A 15246-nucleotide genomic window follows, 5' to 3' on the forward strand; every position below is an offset into this window, starting at 1 on the left:
AATTCACAAGCCTTCCCCAGCAGGATAACGCCTTTTCAGGCATTCTTTGAGCTCTGACACAAGCATGCCCCTGCTCTACCAGAAAACCCCAAGCTTTCTTCCAGGATCAAAGAAAACAGAGAGTGTTAAACAAATGCTGGGCAGCCTGACCTTCCTCCCTTCCCCTGGCCTTCATCACTGAAGAAATATCCAAGCTGCGTATGCAAAACAGCACTATGTATAAATGAAGTTAGTGGTTTAACTGACAGAGTACCCATTACATAGGCAAAATTATCTCTTTAAAACTTTAAGAAGTGTAATTTGATATTCTCTTATCTAATTAAAATAATATAAATTATGTACAGAAACTGACAGCTCTAGAAAAAGGAGCTGAGCAGCATCCTCCATTTGTCTCCACTTGATGTAAAGGTCTGTTCTTACAGCTAGAAGGTTAAATTGTTCTGCAATTTAACCTTCATTCTTCATCCTATAGGCTAGGATGGCCAAAAAGGACACCGATTTGTACCAGTCAAGGGCATGTTTTTTTCTGAACCAGATAGTTGTTCATAAGAAACTGGGATGAAATTCTCAAACTCATATTTTCCTCAGGCCTCTAAAGGGCCATTAGATGCATTAACTTTCACTGCAGAGTGATGAAAGAGAGAGACACCACAGAGAAAGGCTGGATTATGACCAGCAATTCCGCAGGAAAAGATTCCTATTTCTGTTCCTTGACCTATGAACTAGCTTTGTTTGATTTATTCTGAAATCCTCTCTTGCAAAGGAAATATGGAGAGAAAAATCATCTGGTTTAGGTGTGAGCTGTATTCCTTTTTTATATCACCCAAAGCATCTGCATGGCCAGACTCGCAAAAACCCACATATTTCTGCATTACAACACATTCTAGAAAATATAAACTTCCGCTAATATCTAGGCAAAGCTATAACAACATAATGATGGAGATTGATAAGAATAAGAGAAGAGAAGCATATTCTTATAGAATCAAAGAATATATCAAGTTGGAAGGGACCTCTAAGTATCAATAAGTCCAACTTCCTGCTCCTCACAGGACAACCTAAAATTAAATCCTATGACTAAGACCATCATCTGGATATTCCTTGAACTCTGACAGGCTTGGTATTGTGACCACTTCCAGTGACTGACCATCCTCTCAGTGAAGAGCCTTTTCCTAACACCCAGTCTGAACTTCCCCTGACACAGCATCATCCCATGTTTCTGTGTCCTATCGCTGCTCTCCAGAGAGGGATCAGCACTTCCCCTTGGCTGCTTCTGTTGAGGAACTTGTAGTTAAGTAAATAAATTTAAAAATCCAGAGCTACTGGTCCAGTACCACCCCCATGCTCATCTTTTATCAGTTCCTTTGATTGAGGGTGCTTGTGTCTGCAATACAAATCTACCAACACAGAAATGCTGTGCTGCCTCAAGAAGCAATATGCACATGCCCTAGGGCACAAGTAGGCAGGCAGGTTTTTAACTTGGTTAATACAAATAAAAAAACTAAAACAGCAGAACTCTGCTGTGACCTGTTGTGACAAAGAAAACTGCTCAGACAACAGTGAAAAATTATTTGGGAACATAATTTCATGGAATATCAAATTTCTGTTTTTCCAGCGTAATTCAGAAAATTTCAACCAGTCTGAAGAGATGAACTTTGGAGGTCATCTCCCAAATCCAGATGGGATCTTCAAAATATCTGTGTGCAGCTTGCATTTATGCATCTGCTTGCTGCATGCATGCATTGATTTAGAGATAAACACAGGAAATATACCCATGAAAAACCATTCTCTTGCTTACCTCCTCTACAAGGACCATTCCTATGAAAATTCTGTTACGGTTGTTGCATGTGGACGAGAACATATGTGAGGGGAGAATACACACTGCAACCCTAGAGAGCAAAGTTCACTGAGAAGGGTAAAGCAGGGAAAGATGATCTCTACTCATCCTTGCCTTTGTAGTTTCACTTGGTTATAAAAGCATTTGCAAGCACAGTTACAGTGGGGAAATCTGTAAATGAGACATAATTCACTGAAAGGCACTGGCATGTGAAGAGCCCTTCATCTTCACAAACAGATGCTTCTGAAAATTTTACCTTGCAAACAGAAGTTTTCACAGTCTCCATGCAAACTGATTAAGCAGCACTCTGAGCACTTGGAGGCATGCCAACCATCCAAGTTCTGAGTCTCTAGGCAGTGCAGGTCTCAGGTCAGCTACTGGATTAAAATCAAAACTGGCCCACCAGAATTGTGGATTACTGTGCTCAGAGCACTAGAATGACAGCCACCTGCTGTGACCCTCCAGGCCGAGCTGGCAGGATGAGCACCACTCTGCTTCCAGCTGAGACAGATTTGTTGAGTCTCCAGGCTGAAGATTTCTTAGAAAGGTGTGAGGGAAAGTTTGGCTTTTGAGGTTAATAGACCAGCTCTCACAGCAGATATTCTCTTCAATGAGATTACATTGTCTCATTCCTTCCCTCTGAAGGGCAAGGACAGTCATTAAGCATCAGGTAACCGCAGTGCACAGCACCTGCCACACAACACCCAACCCTCACTTGGCAGCAATGACCTCCACCTTCAGCTTACCTGTTTTATGCACTGCAGCCGGTCATTGGTCTGCTGTATGTGCCTGTCCATAGAATTCATTTTGATTGTCTCTACTTTCTTCTACCTGAAAGCCATTAAAATCCCTCGATCTGCAAGACAAAAAGGACAATAAAGATCACTGAACACAGCTGATACACTTCCACTACCTGAACAATTGAACAGAGCTGCTTGCAAGAAAACCCTGAGCACACTGTGAGATAAAATAATAATAATCCCAATAACAATGACAGCCTGGCTTTTGCAAGGACAAGGGCATGGGGATTCTTCCTAATCTTCCTCTGAGAGAAAATACCTCCCATAAATATTAAATGAATCAGCTACAGCAGAGCATTACATGGCCAAAAATAGCACAAAATGTGTGTCCTGAAGAATCTGGATTTCTGGATTGGAAATAAAACCAACAGACACATTCTGGATTCTCCTCCAACTAGCAGATCTATTTCATGAGTCCTTGAAATGGCCAAGATGACAGGGCAGGAAGGACTGGGATCCACAACTCAGCCCAGACTTTAAGAATGACAAATGTCCAGATGCACAACCTAGCATATATGGAATAGGCCTGATCTTCAGAGCAAAGGGCTGAGCAGTTCTTGCCTTCCAGAAAAATTGTGTTCTTTCAGGTATCTATAGCTGGACAAATTACTTGTTACTTCTGGAAAAACACATCCTGCTGTCTTTAGGTCCATCTCTTAACAAGTAGTGTAACTTAAGGCAAATTAAACATTCCTGTGACTTTAAGAAAAAATAAATCTAGAAAATAAAAATTAAGGCTCAGAGTAGTGTTTTGAGTTTTAATTCATGTTGCTATAGCTGTATGAAATCATAAAATGAAAGCTGGCAGCAAGTTCTAGAGATCTAAAGAGCTATAGAGATCTAGAGACCTAGGCCCACCACTGATGCTCATCATGCTGAGTTATGTTTGTGGACACAGCTTGGGATGCAGGGACAGCCAGAATGCCCCTCAGACTTGGACTGAGAGTAAGACACTAAAAGTACAAGTAAGGGTAAGCAAGGTCCTTGGTGTGGGTTTGTATTTCACCAGGCCTTTTCCACCCATTCGCCCTCTCTGGGCTTGCCCTTTGATTTCCTTGTAGTGGCAGAACAGCAGATCATAAAGACACCATAAACCAACAACTAATCAACTGTTTCAGTCAGTAATTCATATTACTGAATGGTTTGCACCATGACTTCTACTTATTTATGTTTTGAGTACAAGCACATGGGACTCCAGCCTGTACTTAACGAGCTAACCAGATTTAAGTGTTTTTTTTCTAGAATTCACCTCTCAGGGACACAGAGATGTTTCACATATATATGTATATGTGTGTGTGTATACTCTGCTGTTTCAGTCCCTTTCATGGCATCTAACATGGAAAATAAAGCGTAGATACTGCACATTTGGTACATGAGAAACATCTTTGCCTAAAATTTCCATATCCTTTTACTAGAGAAATCGGTACACTCTAAGAAGTTATATCCTTACATTCATGAACAATGAGTGGGCACAGAAATGTATCCCCAAATGCCCTATTTATACCAAACTTTATATAGCACAAGCAAGGTCCCAGTCTTGCACAGAAACCTCTCCTTCATGAACCTCTTCAGTGGCACTGAGTGGTTTTTTGGAACACTGTTCAGGACAAAACTATTTTCCACTCCCTCCATACACATAAGAGACAGCAAATTTTTCAGATACTTGTCTTGTTAGAGAAGCTGGCTGTTCACCACTTCTGGTACACGACTCAACAGCTCTTCAGTTAAACAATTCCAGCACTGTCCATACTCAACCCCCTTGAGGGGAAGAATGCTCCCTGTGATGGGAACCTTGACTACACAGCTCTCACAATAAGACAGACTCCAGACCACGGATCCACGCACATCCCACACACCCAAACCGCCGGAGATTTCTGTACCTCGCTGATAACATTCTTTCATGGCTCCTGCTGGATTAGACTCAGGGGAAGAAATCTTTTCTGCTAGACAACTAAATGAGGTCTTATAACAGCAGCTCAAGCTCCTCACCTCCACACTCTAGACACAAGAGGGTTCAATAAAGCATTCCTGCCAATAAATTATAACAGAAGAGCCAGTTTCACATGCAAGTATTATCTTTTGATTATGTCACTGCCACCTTCTCAATAGCAAATACCATCCAAAGGTCCTCTAGCAAATGTGAATTGATATATTTTATTAAAAGCCAGTTACACAGTCTTATCTGCCTGTAAGATCCCCTAACAGACCTCAGTAGTCATGAAGTTTAATCTCTCAGTGGACAGCAGAGGTATTTATCAAGAGATAAGCTAGCCTAGACATGACATTACTTCAGCAGTGATCCATCTTACAAGCTAGGACAAATTATCTGCATTTTAATTGAACATCAGGACCAATGACGAAGGGCATACCGAAAACAAATACATATACATGCACATGGATGTCTGTTGAAAAATTTGAAGACATGCAAACTTAGGCACCATTTTTTTTTAAGAAAGTCATGACATTTTTGAATTGTACATGTAATACCACCCTAATTAACTGCCTTACAGTTAACCATAAACAAAATCAAAGGTTGCTATCAGCTACCTGAACCACAGCTTAATATTATACTTGTCCAAACTGTCATTTCTCCCACATGGCACAGCTTCTCTTTTTTGTCTGGAAAAGCAGAGGGGCAGAATACATGAAAGTAACTCACCTAACTGAGCAGGAACCCCACAAGGCTCTTGGAGGCAGGACTGGGAGTGCAATCTCCTACTCTCCTACACAGACAGGGCACACAAATTCTGTAATAAGCTGATCAAATTCAGTCTCCAAAATAATTCTTTGGGTTTTAAAACCCAATGGTTCTCACTCAAAAGTACTCTCTGACTCTCACCTTTCCCCTAGTAGCTAGAAAAATTTTCACTTCCATGCTTAATCCCACTTGTTCTCACATTATTAGCTCTGTGGCTCAGTCTTTGCCCTGCCAGGCTCCCTCTGCCTCTTCCCCCTCACAGCATGGATGAACAATCACCCACCAGCCTTTGCTGCTGACAGTTTGCTACTTTTACAGCCCAATCTCATTTATTCTCTTCTGGTCAAGAGATGATCCTCAGCCCACTAACTCCCCTGGACAATAAACATTTGTTGCATGAACCAAACAGACAAAATTGTACACATGAAGCCTCATCACATACAATGACATAATGCTTTGTATTTGAAATGCCCTGCCTCACCGCCACAAGACTCATCTTTATCTTTCTCTCAGACACATCACAAGAGCATCAAATAGAGTAATTTTTTTCAGTGAGCATACTGGCTCTAAGCAATTTCTGCTATAAAAAACGCAGAGCTTATTAGTGGGAAACCATTATTATCTGGAAATTACTCTTTCATGGGCCTCAGCAAGAATTAAAAGATTAAACACGGAAAGTGAAAATTATCATACAGATCTGAAATTTCACCACAGAGGAATAAGCATTTTGACACCAGACCATTTTGGTTGGAAGAAAAATAACAGCAGAATTAAATTTCCAGTAACTGCACCTACTACATGGGTATTGCTGTACTCTGGCCAGGTTCCCCACACGTACATCCACCTCCTGAAATTTAAAAAAATGCCCTTTCTGTCGAACTCATGCTATTTTAAAAGTAGCAGCAAGATCACCTTAGTCGAAAATAATGGTACTTAAGATACAGAAAGGCTGCCAGGGCTAAATCAGAACAGACTTCTATTCGGTTAAGTGCTGTGCACTTATCAGGTCACAAGTGAAAACGACTTTGCAGGGTCCCTGGCTGGCCTGCGGTGTCCCTGCATTAGACAGCATGGTGAGATTCAGGCCTATGAGCAGCTCAAGAGACAGCAGGGGATGTTGCTGATCAGGATTAAGGGTACTGGCAGAGGAAGACTGAGAAGGGAATTTTTCCTAGTGCTTTGTAACAAATCCCCTCTGTTTGGTGCACACATTAGTCAGGAAGGTTGTACACTACTGCTTTACATGCTAACTCCATCCAAAAGGATAAACAAAAAAATAAGTGTTCCCGGCACCTTCTGGTAATTCAACAATAAAAAGCCCCATTCTTCTTTCTTTTCTGAGGCAAAGACTCAATCTCCCCCTCTTTAAAAAAAGAAAAAAATTAAAAAATTATGTGAATTATTCTTCTTTCTTCCCTCCCCTCTAGCATTGAGAGTTTATAGCCCTAGGCAGTAATTAAAGAGGCCTCAGTTACATATTTATGATGTCTCAAAAATGGAGAACGCCTTGTTTTTAAAGGAACAGATGTATCAACCTGTTAGCCTTTTTTTTTTTTTAACCCTAAACATACTGAATCTTTTAAACCATTACTACAAACCCTTCTTCAATATTGAAAAATGAATGAAATTTTGCAGTGGCCCTGTGAAAGAGAATTTCACAAGTTTCTGCTACACTACGTGTTGGTTGCCAGTTCAGGTTAGGAGGCTGCAATTATTTTATCAGAAACTGTACTTCAAGTAACACAATTTAAAAAACAATTTAGTAAAATGTAGTCCCCAGTAGTTCCTAAGGCAGCCTAAACAGCCTCCTAGAGAGAGAGAAAAAAAAAAAGACGACGAACATTTCACCACTGCTTCAAAAACACGTCTAAAACCATAGAGCATTTTTAAAGTTAGTGTGCATTCAGTTCTGCTCTGGGATGAGCTCTCCTCATGGCCAGAACTGCCATCCACAGCGAGAGCTCTCCCTCCCCAGGACCAGTGGACCAGGGAAATCTGCTCCTCTGCGGCCAAGGCAGACCCGAATTACCACTGAAACAGGTCCAGCCTTCTCCCTGAGTTTAAAAAGACTTCACAAGGTGCCTTCTGCTCTTGTTCCCACAGGCTTCCCTCCCTCACTGCTGGGCCGAGATGGACCTGGAGCGGAGCTCACTGGAAACATTAGAGGCTGCCCAGCCCCACCAGCCCCAAGCACTGCCACTGACCCCCTTGCTGCCGCAACAGGGTGCCATTCCTCCGGAGACCAAATTTCCACCAGAAATCCATTCTGAGGGCAGAGGAGGAAAGTGAACCCTTCCCAGGAGGCAGGGGAGGCTGCTGTGAGCGGCGCTCGAGGCCAGCAGCACAGCGCTACGCCAGGTCTCCATTTCCACAGGGGACCAGCACGCTGCCAGCCACCCTGCGGCGGCTGCACCAGACAAGATCTAATTTGGAGGCACTTCGGACCACTCAGGGCAAGAAGAGAATAAATAAAAGGACACAAGAAATACCTTTATAAGTTAAGAAATTTTAACGATAGGTGAGAAGGGGCAATGAAGAACAGTTCCTTAAGCAGGGATTCAGCACAGCGGCTGTAAACACCCCTGCCCCCTGCCGCCACAGCACACAAGTTGGTTAATGCTGTTTATTCAATCAGCTAAAAACTAATAATTTCCTGCAAGTCTCCAGCATGCTGAGGGTCCTACGAGAGGGCAGACAATCTGTATCTACGAAGTGACTTTGATGAAGCAACAAGCCAAGCGGCAGCGACAGCGGGAGCGGCTGCGGCCGAGCGGGGCCCGGGCCGGGCGAGGGCAGGTGCCGCCGCTGCCCGCCAGGGGGCGCCGCCGGGCCGCGCCACCGCCCGTCAGGGGCCGGGGGGACCTGGGGGCACCGTGGGGAACCGGGACAGCCCGGGGGGACCGGGGGGAACCGGGACAGCCCGGGGGGACCCGGGGGCACCGTGGGGAACCGGGACAGCCCGGGGGGACCCGGGGGCACCGTGGGGAACCGGGACAGCCCGGGGGGACCGGGGGGCACCGTGGGGAACCGGGACAGCCCGGGGGGACCGGGGGGAACCGGGACAGCCCGGGGGGCACCGTGGGGAACCGGGGCAGCCCGGGGGGACCTGGGGGCACCGTGGGGAACCGGGACAGCCCGGGGGGACCGTGGGGAACCGGGACAGCCCGGGGGGACCTGGGGGCACCGTGGGGAACCGGGACAGCCCGGGGGGAACGAGGCGCCGGGGGGGCCTCAGCGGGACAGCCCGGGGGGAACGCGGGGCCGGGGGAGCCTCACCGGGACAGCCCGGGGGGACCTGGGGGCACCGTGGGGAACCGGGACAGCCCGGGGGGAACGCGGGGCCCGGGGCGGTGGCTCTGCGGAGGCCACGAGGCGGAACAGCCGCGTTCCGTCGCCTGAAGCGCGGACCCCCCGAGGAGCCGGGTCCGAACCAGCCCAGGAGCTCCCGGGAGCCTGTCACCTCCAATGATGGATTTAAGAAACATCATTTCCCTCAGCGCCCTGTCCTGGTGGTAAAACGTGGCGGTCCAGAGACAAAACCCGTCCAATTCCACTTGACATTTTCCTTACCATTAAACATATTGTAAGAAGTTGTTTCTTGAACTATCAGAACGTACCTCCGTGTGTACACACAGGTTAACGCTACTCATTGCGTGTAATTGCATCGGTTCTCCGGCTGAGCCCAGCCGGTGCCCTCCCGCGGCACAGCCCAGCCCCGAGGCGCAGCCCCGACAGCCCGCACAGCGCCGGCACAATGCAGCTCGGCACGTCTGCACTCAGGCACATGGCTCACACAGCATTCAAAGGGCTCTAAGCCCGCTTTTCAGTACGAGAATTTTCAAAGATGCTTTCAAAGATCATCTGCTGGAAAAAGTTTAATATCTATCCATGACAACTAATTTATTTCTTCTACTAGATATGGCACAAAAAGTATAAAATGTCAGGTGAAAGGTTGTTTTCATCATTAAACACTTGAAAAAGGAAGTTGTTTTAATAAAGCTTTATTTACCATAAGCTGTTAAATAGCTACTGCTGTTGGCTTTGAGCTATTAAAAAGGGCCAGATGTGAGACAAAGCAGCGTTTGTTATGCTGGGTGAGGAAGAATAGATATTTGTGCTGTGCTGCTTTCCATTGTTGCTCTACAAATGTGCAGTAATCCCCAGAAGACTTTCTATCATCTTTGACCGCGAGAGAGGGAAAGTGAGTGTGTGTGTGCACACAGCGCCCGGCAGGCACAGCTTCAGTGAGGTGGGAGCAGGTTTTTGTAATTTATGGTGGCTTGAGCTGCAAGGGCTGGCAATTTTGTGGGGTTTAAGGAAGCTGTTTCCGCAGCCGTGTGCTTGGGAACGATTTTATATACAGAGCCTATTATATGCAGGCACTAACAGCCAGCCGGATGCACACAAAAGCAAACCCACACATGCTTTTGAAAAAAAAGACAGCATGACAGCTTGCATAAGCAAGCCTGCTGGACTCCTCTGGGAGGAGGAGCGGCGGTGCGCAGAAGTTGTTCAATCATGAAGCACATCTGCACCCTGATTACAAAAGCAAAGGTGGTCAGGCTAGCTGGAAGCACACACAGAGCACTGGGTATGACCTTTACTTAAAGTATAGACATAGAAATAAAAAAAAAAAACCCCACACTGTATAAGAGAGAGCTAAGAAGAGAGCTCCTTTGAGCCTGGACAAGTTGGTCACCAGCCAGCACTAACCATTAAGCACATGAACTGCCTCCTGCACCGGCAGCCGTCACCTCCAGCCCGCTGGCTGAAATGAGTGGTTTCTTCAGACCGAGAGCAGCGTCTGCAGATCACAGGTAATTGCCCTGCTGCATGCTTGTATTATAAGGTTGGTTTCCCTGCATTCCACCCAGCTCCTAGTGCCATCAGCTCTGTCAGCTTATTATCTTTAGGGAGAGCAAGGAGGCAAAAGGACACTGCAGTTTAAAACAGCAAGAGGTAATAACACAAAATTAAAGGCAAAAGTGTGTAGAAGTGTGCTACTGGGGAGCCAGGGCTGACAGCCCTGCCGTAGTGCTCTCAGAGGCTTTGCACACTCCAATACAGACAGATCTGCTAGAACAAACATTGACAGTTCCACAGCAGAACCCACTGATCCAGTGGTTTACTATATGTACTGTAGCTTGCAGGTAAGAAATACTAATCCTCATCGGGACAGCTACAAGCAAATGAGCCATCCCTAAAAGCTTGCTGGGTTGCGCTCAAATAATTTCATAACCAGTGTCCCTCATCACTCACACAACAATGCTGTAAAAAATCTCTCCCTGATAAATTGCCAGTCTCTAAACTGAAGCAGAATCAAGCACCTCTTCCCACCTTCTGGGCTTGGTGGGAGGATTGCAGAAGTCAGGTGAGCATAAGAACGGAAAAAGGTTTGCATTCTGGCATGCAATGCTTGCTTATTTACCTAATGAAAGCTTGGTTCTTTCAGAGGTTCTGTGGTAAGATGCAAAGTATTTGCTGAGAATTCTTTGTGTTTGCCTACCAAATGCTGCAAACAGGCATGTAGTGCTGCTAACATCACCTGGCTTACACACCTTCTGCGGGCTGAGTCTACAGAGCTGCAACAACCAACATCTATGACCTGTCAATCCTGCTCTTGCTAGACATTTATCAGCTACTAAAGAAAACCAGCTGGTTTGGACGTATGCACCTAAGTTATTTGCTTAAAATCTGGAAGATGAGCTACAGAAGACAACCTAACATTTTCTTAGTCTTAGAGGAAACAGTAATGACCTAACCAAACCGTCAAAGATGGTCTCAGAAGGAGGAGAAAAGAAGGACAGAGGAGAGATGGGTCTAGCAGCAAATGTTTTTAATGATTACCTGTCAAAAACTGAAGATGCTACTCTGTATTTGCTATGCTCCGATAACATCTCTCTTGCAGCAGATAGCCTGCTATATAACAAAGAGAGGTCAAAACCTCTTGGGCCAGCCCAAAGAAATGCTCCTAGCAAGAACCATCTCAAGCCCACTGTGAATTAGAAAGAAGAAGGATTTGCATTCTGACACTGAAGGTCCTCTTACTTATCTGATGAAACCAGGCATGTTTTGGAAGTTGAACTGTAGCATTTGAAGGAAATTGCTGATTTCTTCCTATGATACTGTACCATCACAACTTCTATTCCTCATTACTGAGTGGCAACACAACAAATATAACAATCCCCCATCCCCAAACTATATTGCACCAAATAAAGGAATGAGGATAGCTTTTGACTCCTTTTTTTCGCCCCACTAAGTTTAGCATTGTAAAGAAGGCATATAGTCAAAGTAGATGGTAATTTCTCTTTATTGTCTATAAATGTTAGATCTATTCACCTTCTCTTTCATTTTACGAGAAGTAAGAAAGTCCTCCTAAGACCACTGATTTCTGATAAGCCACCAGGGAAAGCATCACTACTTTGGAGAACACCACTCAGGCAGAGGGAAGGAATGGAGAAAAAGCAACATTAGCTCAATCAGCAAAGTCTCTGGAGAACAGAGCAACTGAATACTGCTTTGAGACACAGCCTCTAACAAATTTAACATCAGCCATTATTCTGGTCTGTTCTGATGAAATTTAAATATTTACCAAGCTCCCCAGCACAGAAGCAAAATAAATTTCAGGAGAACCAGCAAAACTAGTAAAGACTAAATACAGCTAAACAAGTCAAATACAAGCTGGATGGCTGTGAATTTTTGTAACAGCAAAGATACAGCAATTGCTGGCAGCCAAATTATATTGCCTGCACTGCTTTCAGGTGCTATCCAAATGTGGCTTCTCACAAACTCTCCACTTGCTTTGAATTATGACAGTTTAGTGCTAGGGGGTGTAATCTCTTTTTAGTAACTTAAACTAGAGACATTGGACATCTAGACAAAAGAAAACTACAGTTTTAGTAAGGTCTGTTTTATCATCTTCATTTTAAGGCAGCTGACTGGATATCCATCTATATGAATACTTCTGAACCTGCAGAATATACATTAAAAACCAAGGGATTTGCTTTTACTGAATTGTCAATACAATTGGACAAACATTCAGTGTTTCAAGTCACCACCAAATCCTAAATTTTAAGAAACCATACTGAGAGTCTGGGTAAAATGAGCCAGGATTGGACAAGCAAATCAAATGATTGTGTATCCCTCATGGAAAACTCTTCTGTACATACATAATGGAACATTGTGTGAACACAATATACTGGCAGACTGGAAATGTGGCTGCTGTTTATGTCAGTCTCAACAGCTAGTATTCAAGGCCCTGAAACACAACCAAAGGGGCAGATTCATTGCTACCGAAACTTCATCAAGAAGCCCAGAAATACTTTGGACACCCTAGAGATGATTTTGAAAACAACATATTTTAAAACTAGTTCTAACAGCAATGGCTTCAATTCCAATAATTCACACATCCCTGCTATTTGCCTATCTGTAGTGTAGTCATTGCTATTCATGCTTTCCAAGTGCCCACAATTCCAGTAAGGCAGAAATTCTTCTAGACACCTAGATGACAAAATACTGCAGGAGCTTTACACAACAAAGCCTGCTGCCTTCAAGAAAGATTTTAACTGAAACATCCATAATCCTCTGCACTGTCCCATTTGGTTTTCTCATTACCTTATCATTTGAGAGGAACTTTTTATTCAGAAACTGGCCTCTGAGAATTACCAGTGTCCCAAACTTACTTTACAGGTAAATAAAGAGAATTTTACACTTACCATGAAATAAGTTTCTTTTTACCAAGAATCTTAACGGACAATTTAGTTTTCAAAGGTTTATGAATTCCATGGTTAAAGATCTGTCACTTACTCAGTTCACGAACAAACCTCTTGGGATCAGGAACAGATTCTAGTAGAATTTCTTCTGAGAGCACAGATCTCTGTTAGCTCTACCTTCACTAGGTCTCTCACCCTCAGGTGACAGCATGACTAAAGCTGAAATGGCATTTGGCAGAACACAACACAGATCTCAAGCAGGTTTTTAAAAATCCTCTCAAGTATTTGAAAGCAGCAAGTATACAAATGCTAAATTTGGCCTGAACAAAAGCTACCTCAACTGAAAAGACTAAGAACCACTGTGACATCCCCTGCTAGGAAGAGGAGAGCACAGTTCCCACCATCCCCACTACTGTTTTGACTGGAACAGGCCAGGAGCGAGCCTGACAACTTATGAGCGACAACTGTCTCACAAACCAAAGCAGGCAAACTTGCCATTTTTATTACAGGCAATATAAACAGAAACACTATTGCTAATGAATTATTTATAGCGTGGTCCATAAATTAAGACATTTAGACTGTCTTGCATTTTCCATACCACTGTCATTATTACAAAGTATATGCCCAGAAGCTTTTTCCCATAACTGCAGGACAAAGTCAGCCCTGTGAACAGAGACCTGAGCTCTTCTCCACCACCACAGGCTTCACTTCTTCAGCTCCTCTGGCTTTCCAATTACATCCAGTGCTGCTCAGGGTAGATGCTATCTCCACCAAATACACATACAATGCCTAACACAATCCACAATTCAGACTAAGGCTACCACATGTTAGTTTAATATGAACAGTGAAGTGATAGTGTAAAATCTATAATGTATGTATTACTAGAAGTTAAGGATAAAACATCTACTATTACCCTTCCCTCAATTTCAAGACAAAATTTCCAGCATTCAGCCAGACGTCCAAATACTGAATTAACTTGATAAACTTCAACTGTACATCCAGGTGACACCTGGATAGACGCAGTTCAAGTCCAGATGGTGTTTTCTTCTACTCATATCCTTCCTTTCTTATTTTTTTTTTGTTTAAATGGTTATTATGACACAGTGGAATAGACCTCAAAAAGCTACACACTTTTCTTCTTTGCTCCCAGCGGCAACACTACAGACTCCAGAGGTCAGCTTTAGAGGCTTCAAGTTTTTCTGAAGCCCTGCCTGATTAGACGTACTCTGGAGTGACTTTCATTGTGATCAAACGTGATGTGCTGGTGACACACATACAAAGCTGGCAGAGCAGCCACACTGCAAAGCCTGCAGCAGGCAGGAGTCAGTGTAATGTCTCATTTGAAACAACACTCGGCTCCCCTGAAAAGGAAACAAGTACCCCTTTGAAAAGGTTCTGATGAACTCAAGGAGAGTTATGTTACTGTGACAATCTCAAACCTTTAAGAGAATAAAACTCTTTCTATCCTATGTCTCCTTGTCTTTTGCTCTTGATTTTTTTTTCATCCTTGAGTGGTTACATTTTTGGTACCCTTTTTTTTTTTTTCCTGAGTAACTGGGGTGCATTAGATTTGAAATTTGGAGGAATAATTTTGAAAGATGGTTTATTTCTTAAAAAGCCTAGCTGCCCAATATGCCACATTACAGGATTTAAAAGGTTCCTGCTTATTGCATGGCTGATCCAGGCAGGGATGCAAAAGGAAAGGACAGGCTGACATGAAACAAGTTGTGTTACAGGAGCAGCCCATTTGCTCCTGTCCCATTTGAGACAAGGGAACTAATTCAAACAGTACCAGATGTGAGAGTTTTTATGTTTTCTGATTTTGTTTCACTTGACATACCCTAATTCATGAAGAAGGAGTTATGTAGCAAACAGCAGTTCTGCCTTCCCAACCCAAAAGCCACGTCACAAACTTGAACTACTTCATATTAAAGACTTCTTTGATCCTTTCCTACCTTTCCCATAGATCAGAAATTGAACCTGGCTCTACTGTCCCTTATAATACATTTAGACACTCACCAGTCCTGAGTAAGGAGTTTCCTACTCTCTTACCTTTCTATGCTATCAGCTGGTTAAGACCTAGGCACTTTTTAGTTTTTCCTCCTAAGGTGATGGCGATAGTCAAAATGGCAGACAGAAAACTACTAAACAATGCAGAGCTCTGTCTTTTGTCTCTACACTTCTCAGCTTGTAATTTCACTG

The 15246-nt window shown here is 43.8% G+C and overlaps 1 protein-coding gene across 5 annotated transcripts in view; it reads right to left on the reverse strand.

Annotated features, from left to right (window-relative positions):
* The window catches only part of ZMIZ1 (zinc finger MIZ-type containing 1), a 343883-nt gene that overhangs the window by 154137 nt on the left and 174500 nt on the right, over positions 1-15246 (reverse strand). For all 5 annotated transcript variants that reach the window (XM_082286136.1, XM_082286134.1, XM_082286135.1 and 2 more), the window contains exon 4: positions 2581-2690. In XM_082286136.1, the coding sequence (XP_082142262.1) occupies positions 2581-2640 (60 nt within the window). In that variant the 5' untranslated portion in view covers positions 2641-2690. The remainder of the gene's footprint in view (positions 1-2580; positions 2691-15246) is intronic.

Source organism: Coloeus monedula (genome assembly GCF_965178545.1).
Source record: "Coloeus monedula genome assembly, chromosome: 8".
In the NCBI taxonomy this organism is placed as follows: domain Eukaryota; kingdom Metazoa; phylum Chordata; class Aves; order Passeriformes; family Corvidae; genus Coloeus; species Coloeus monedula.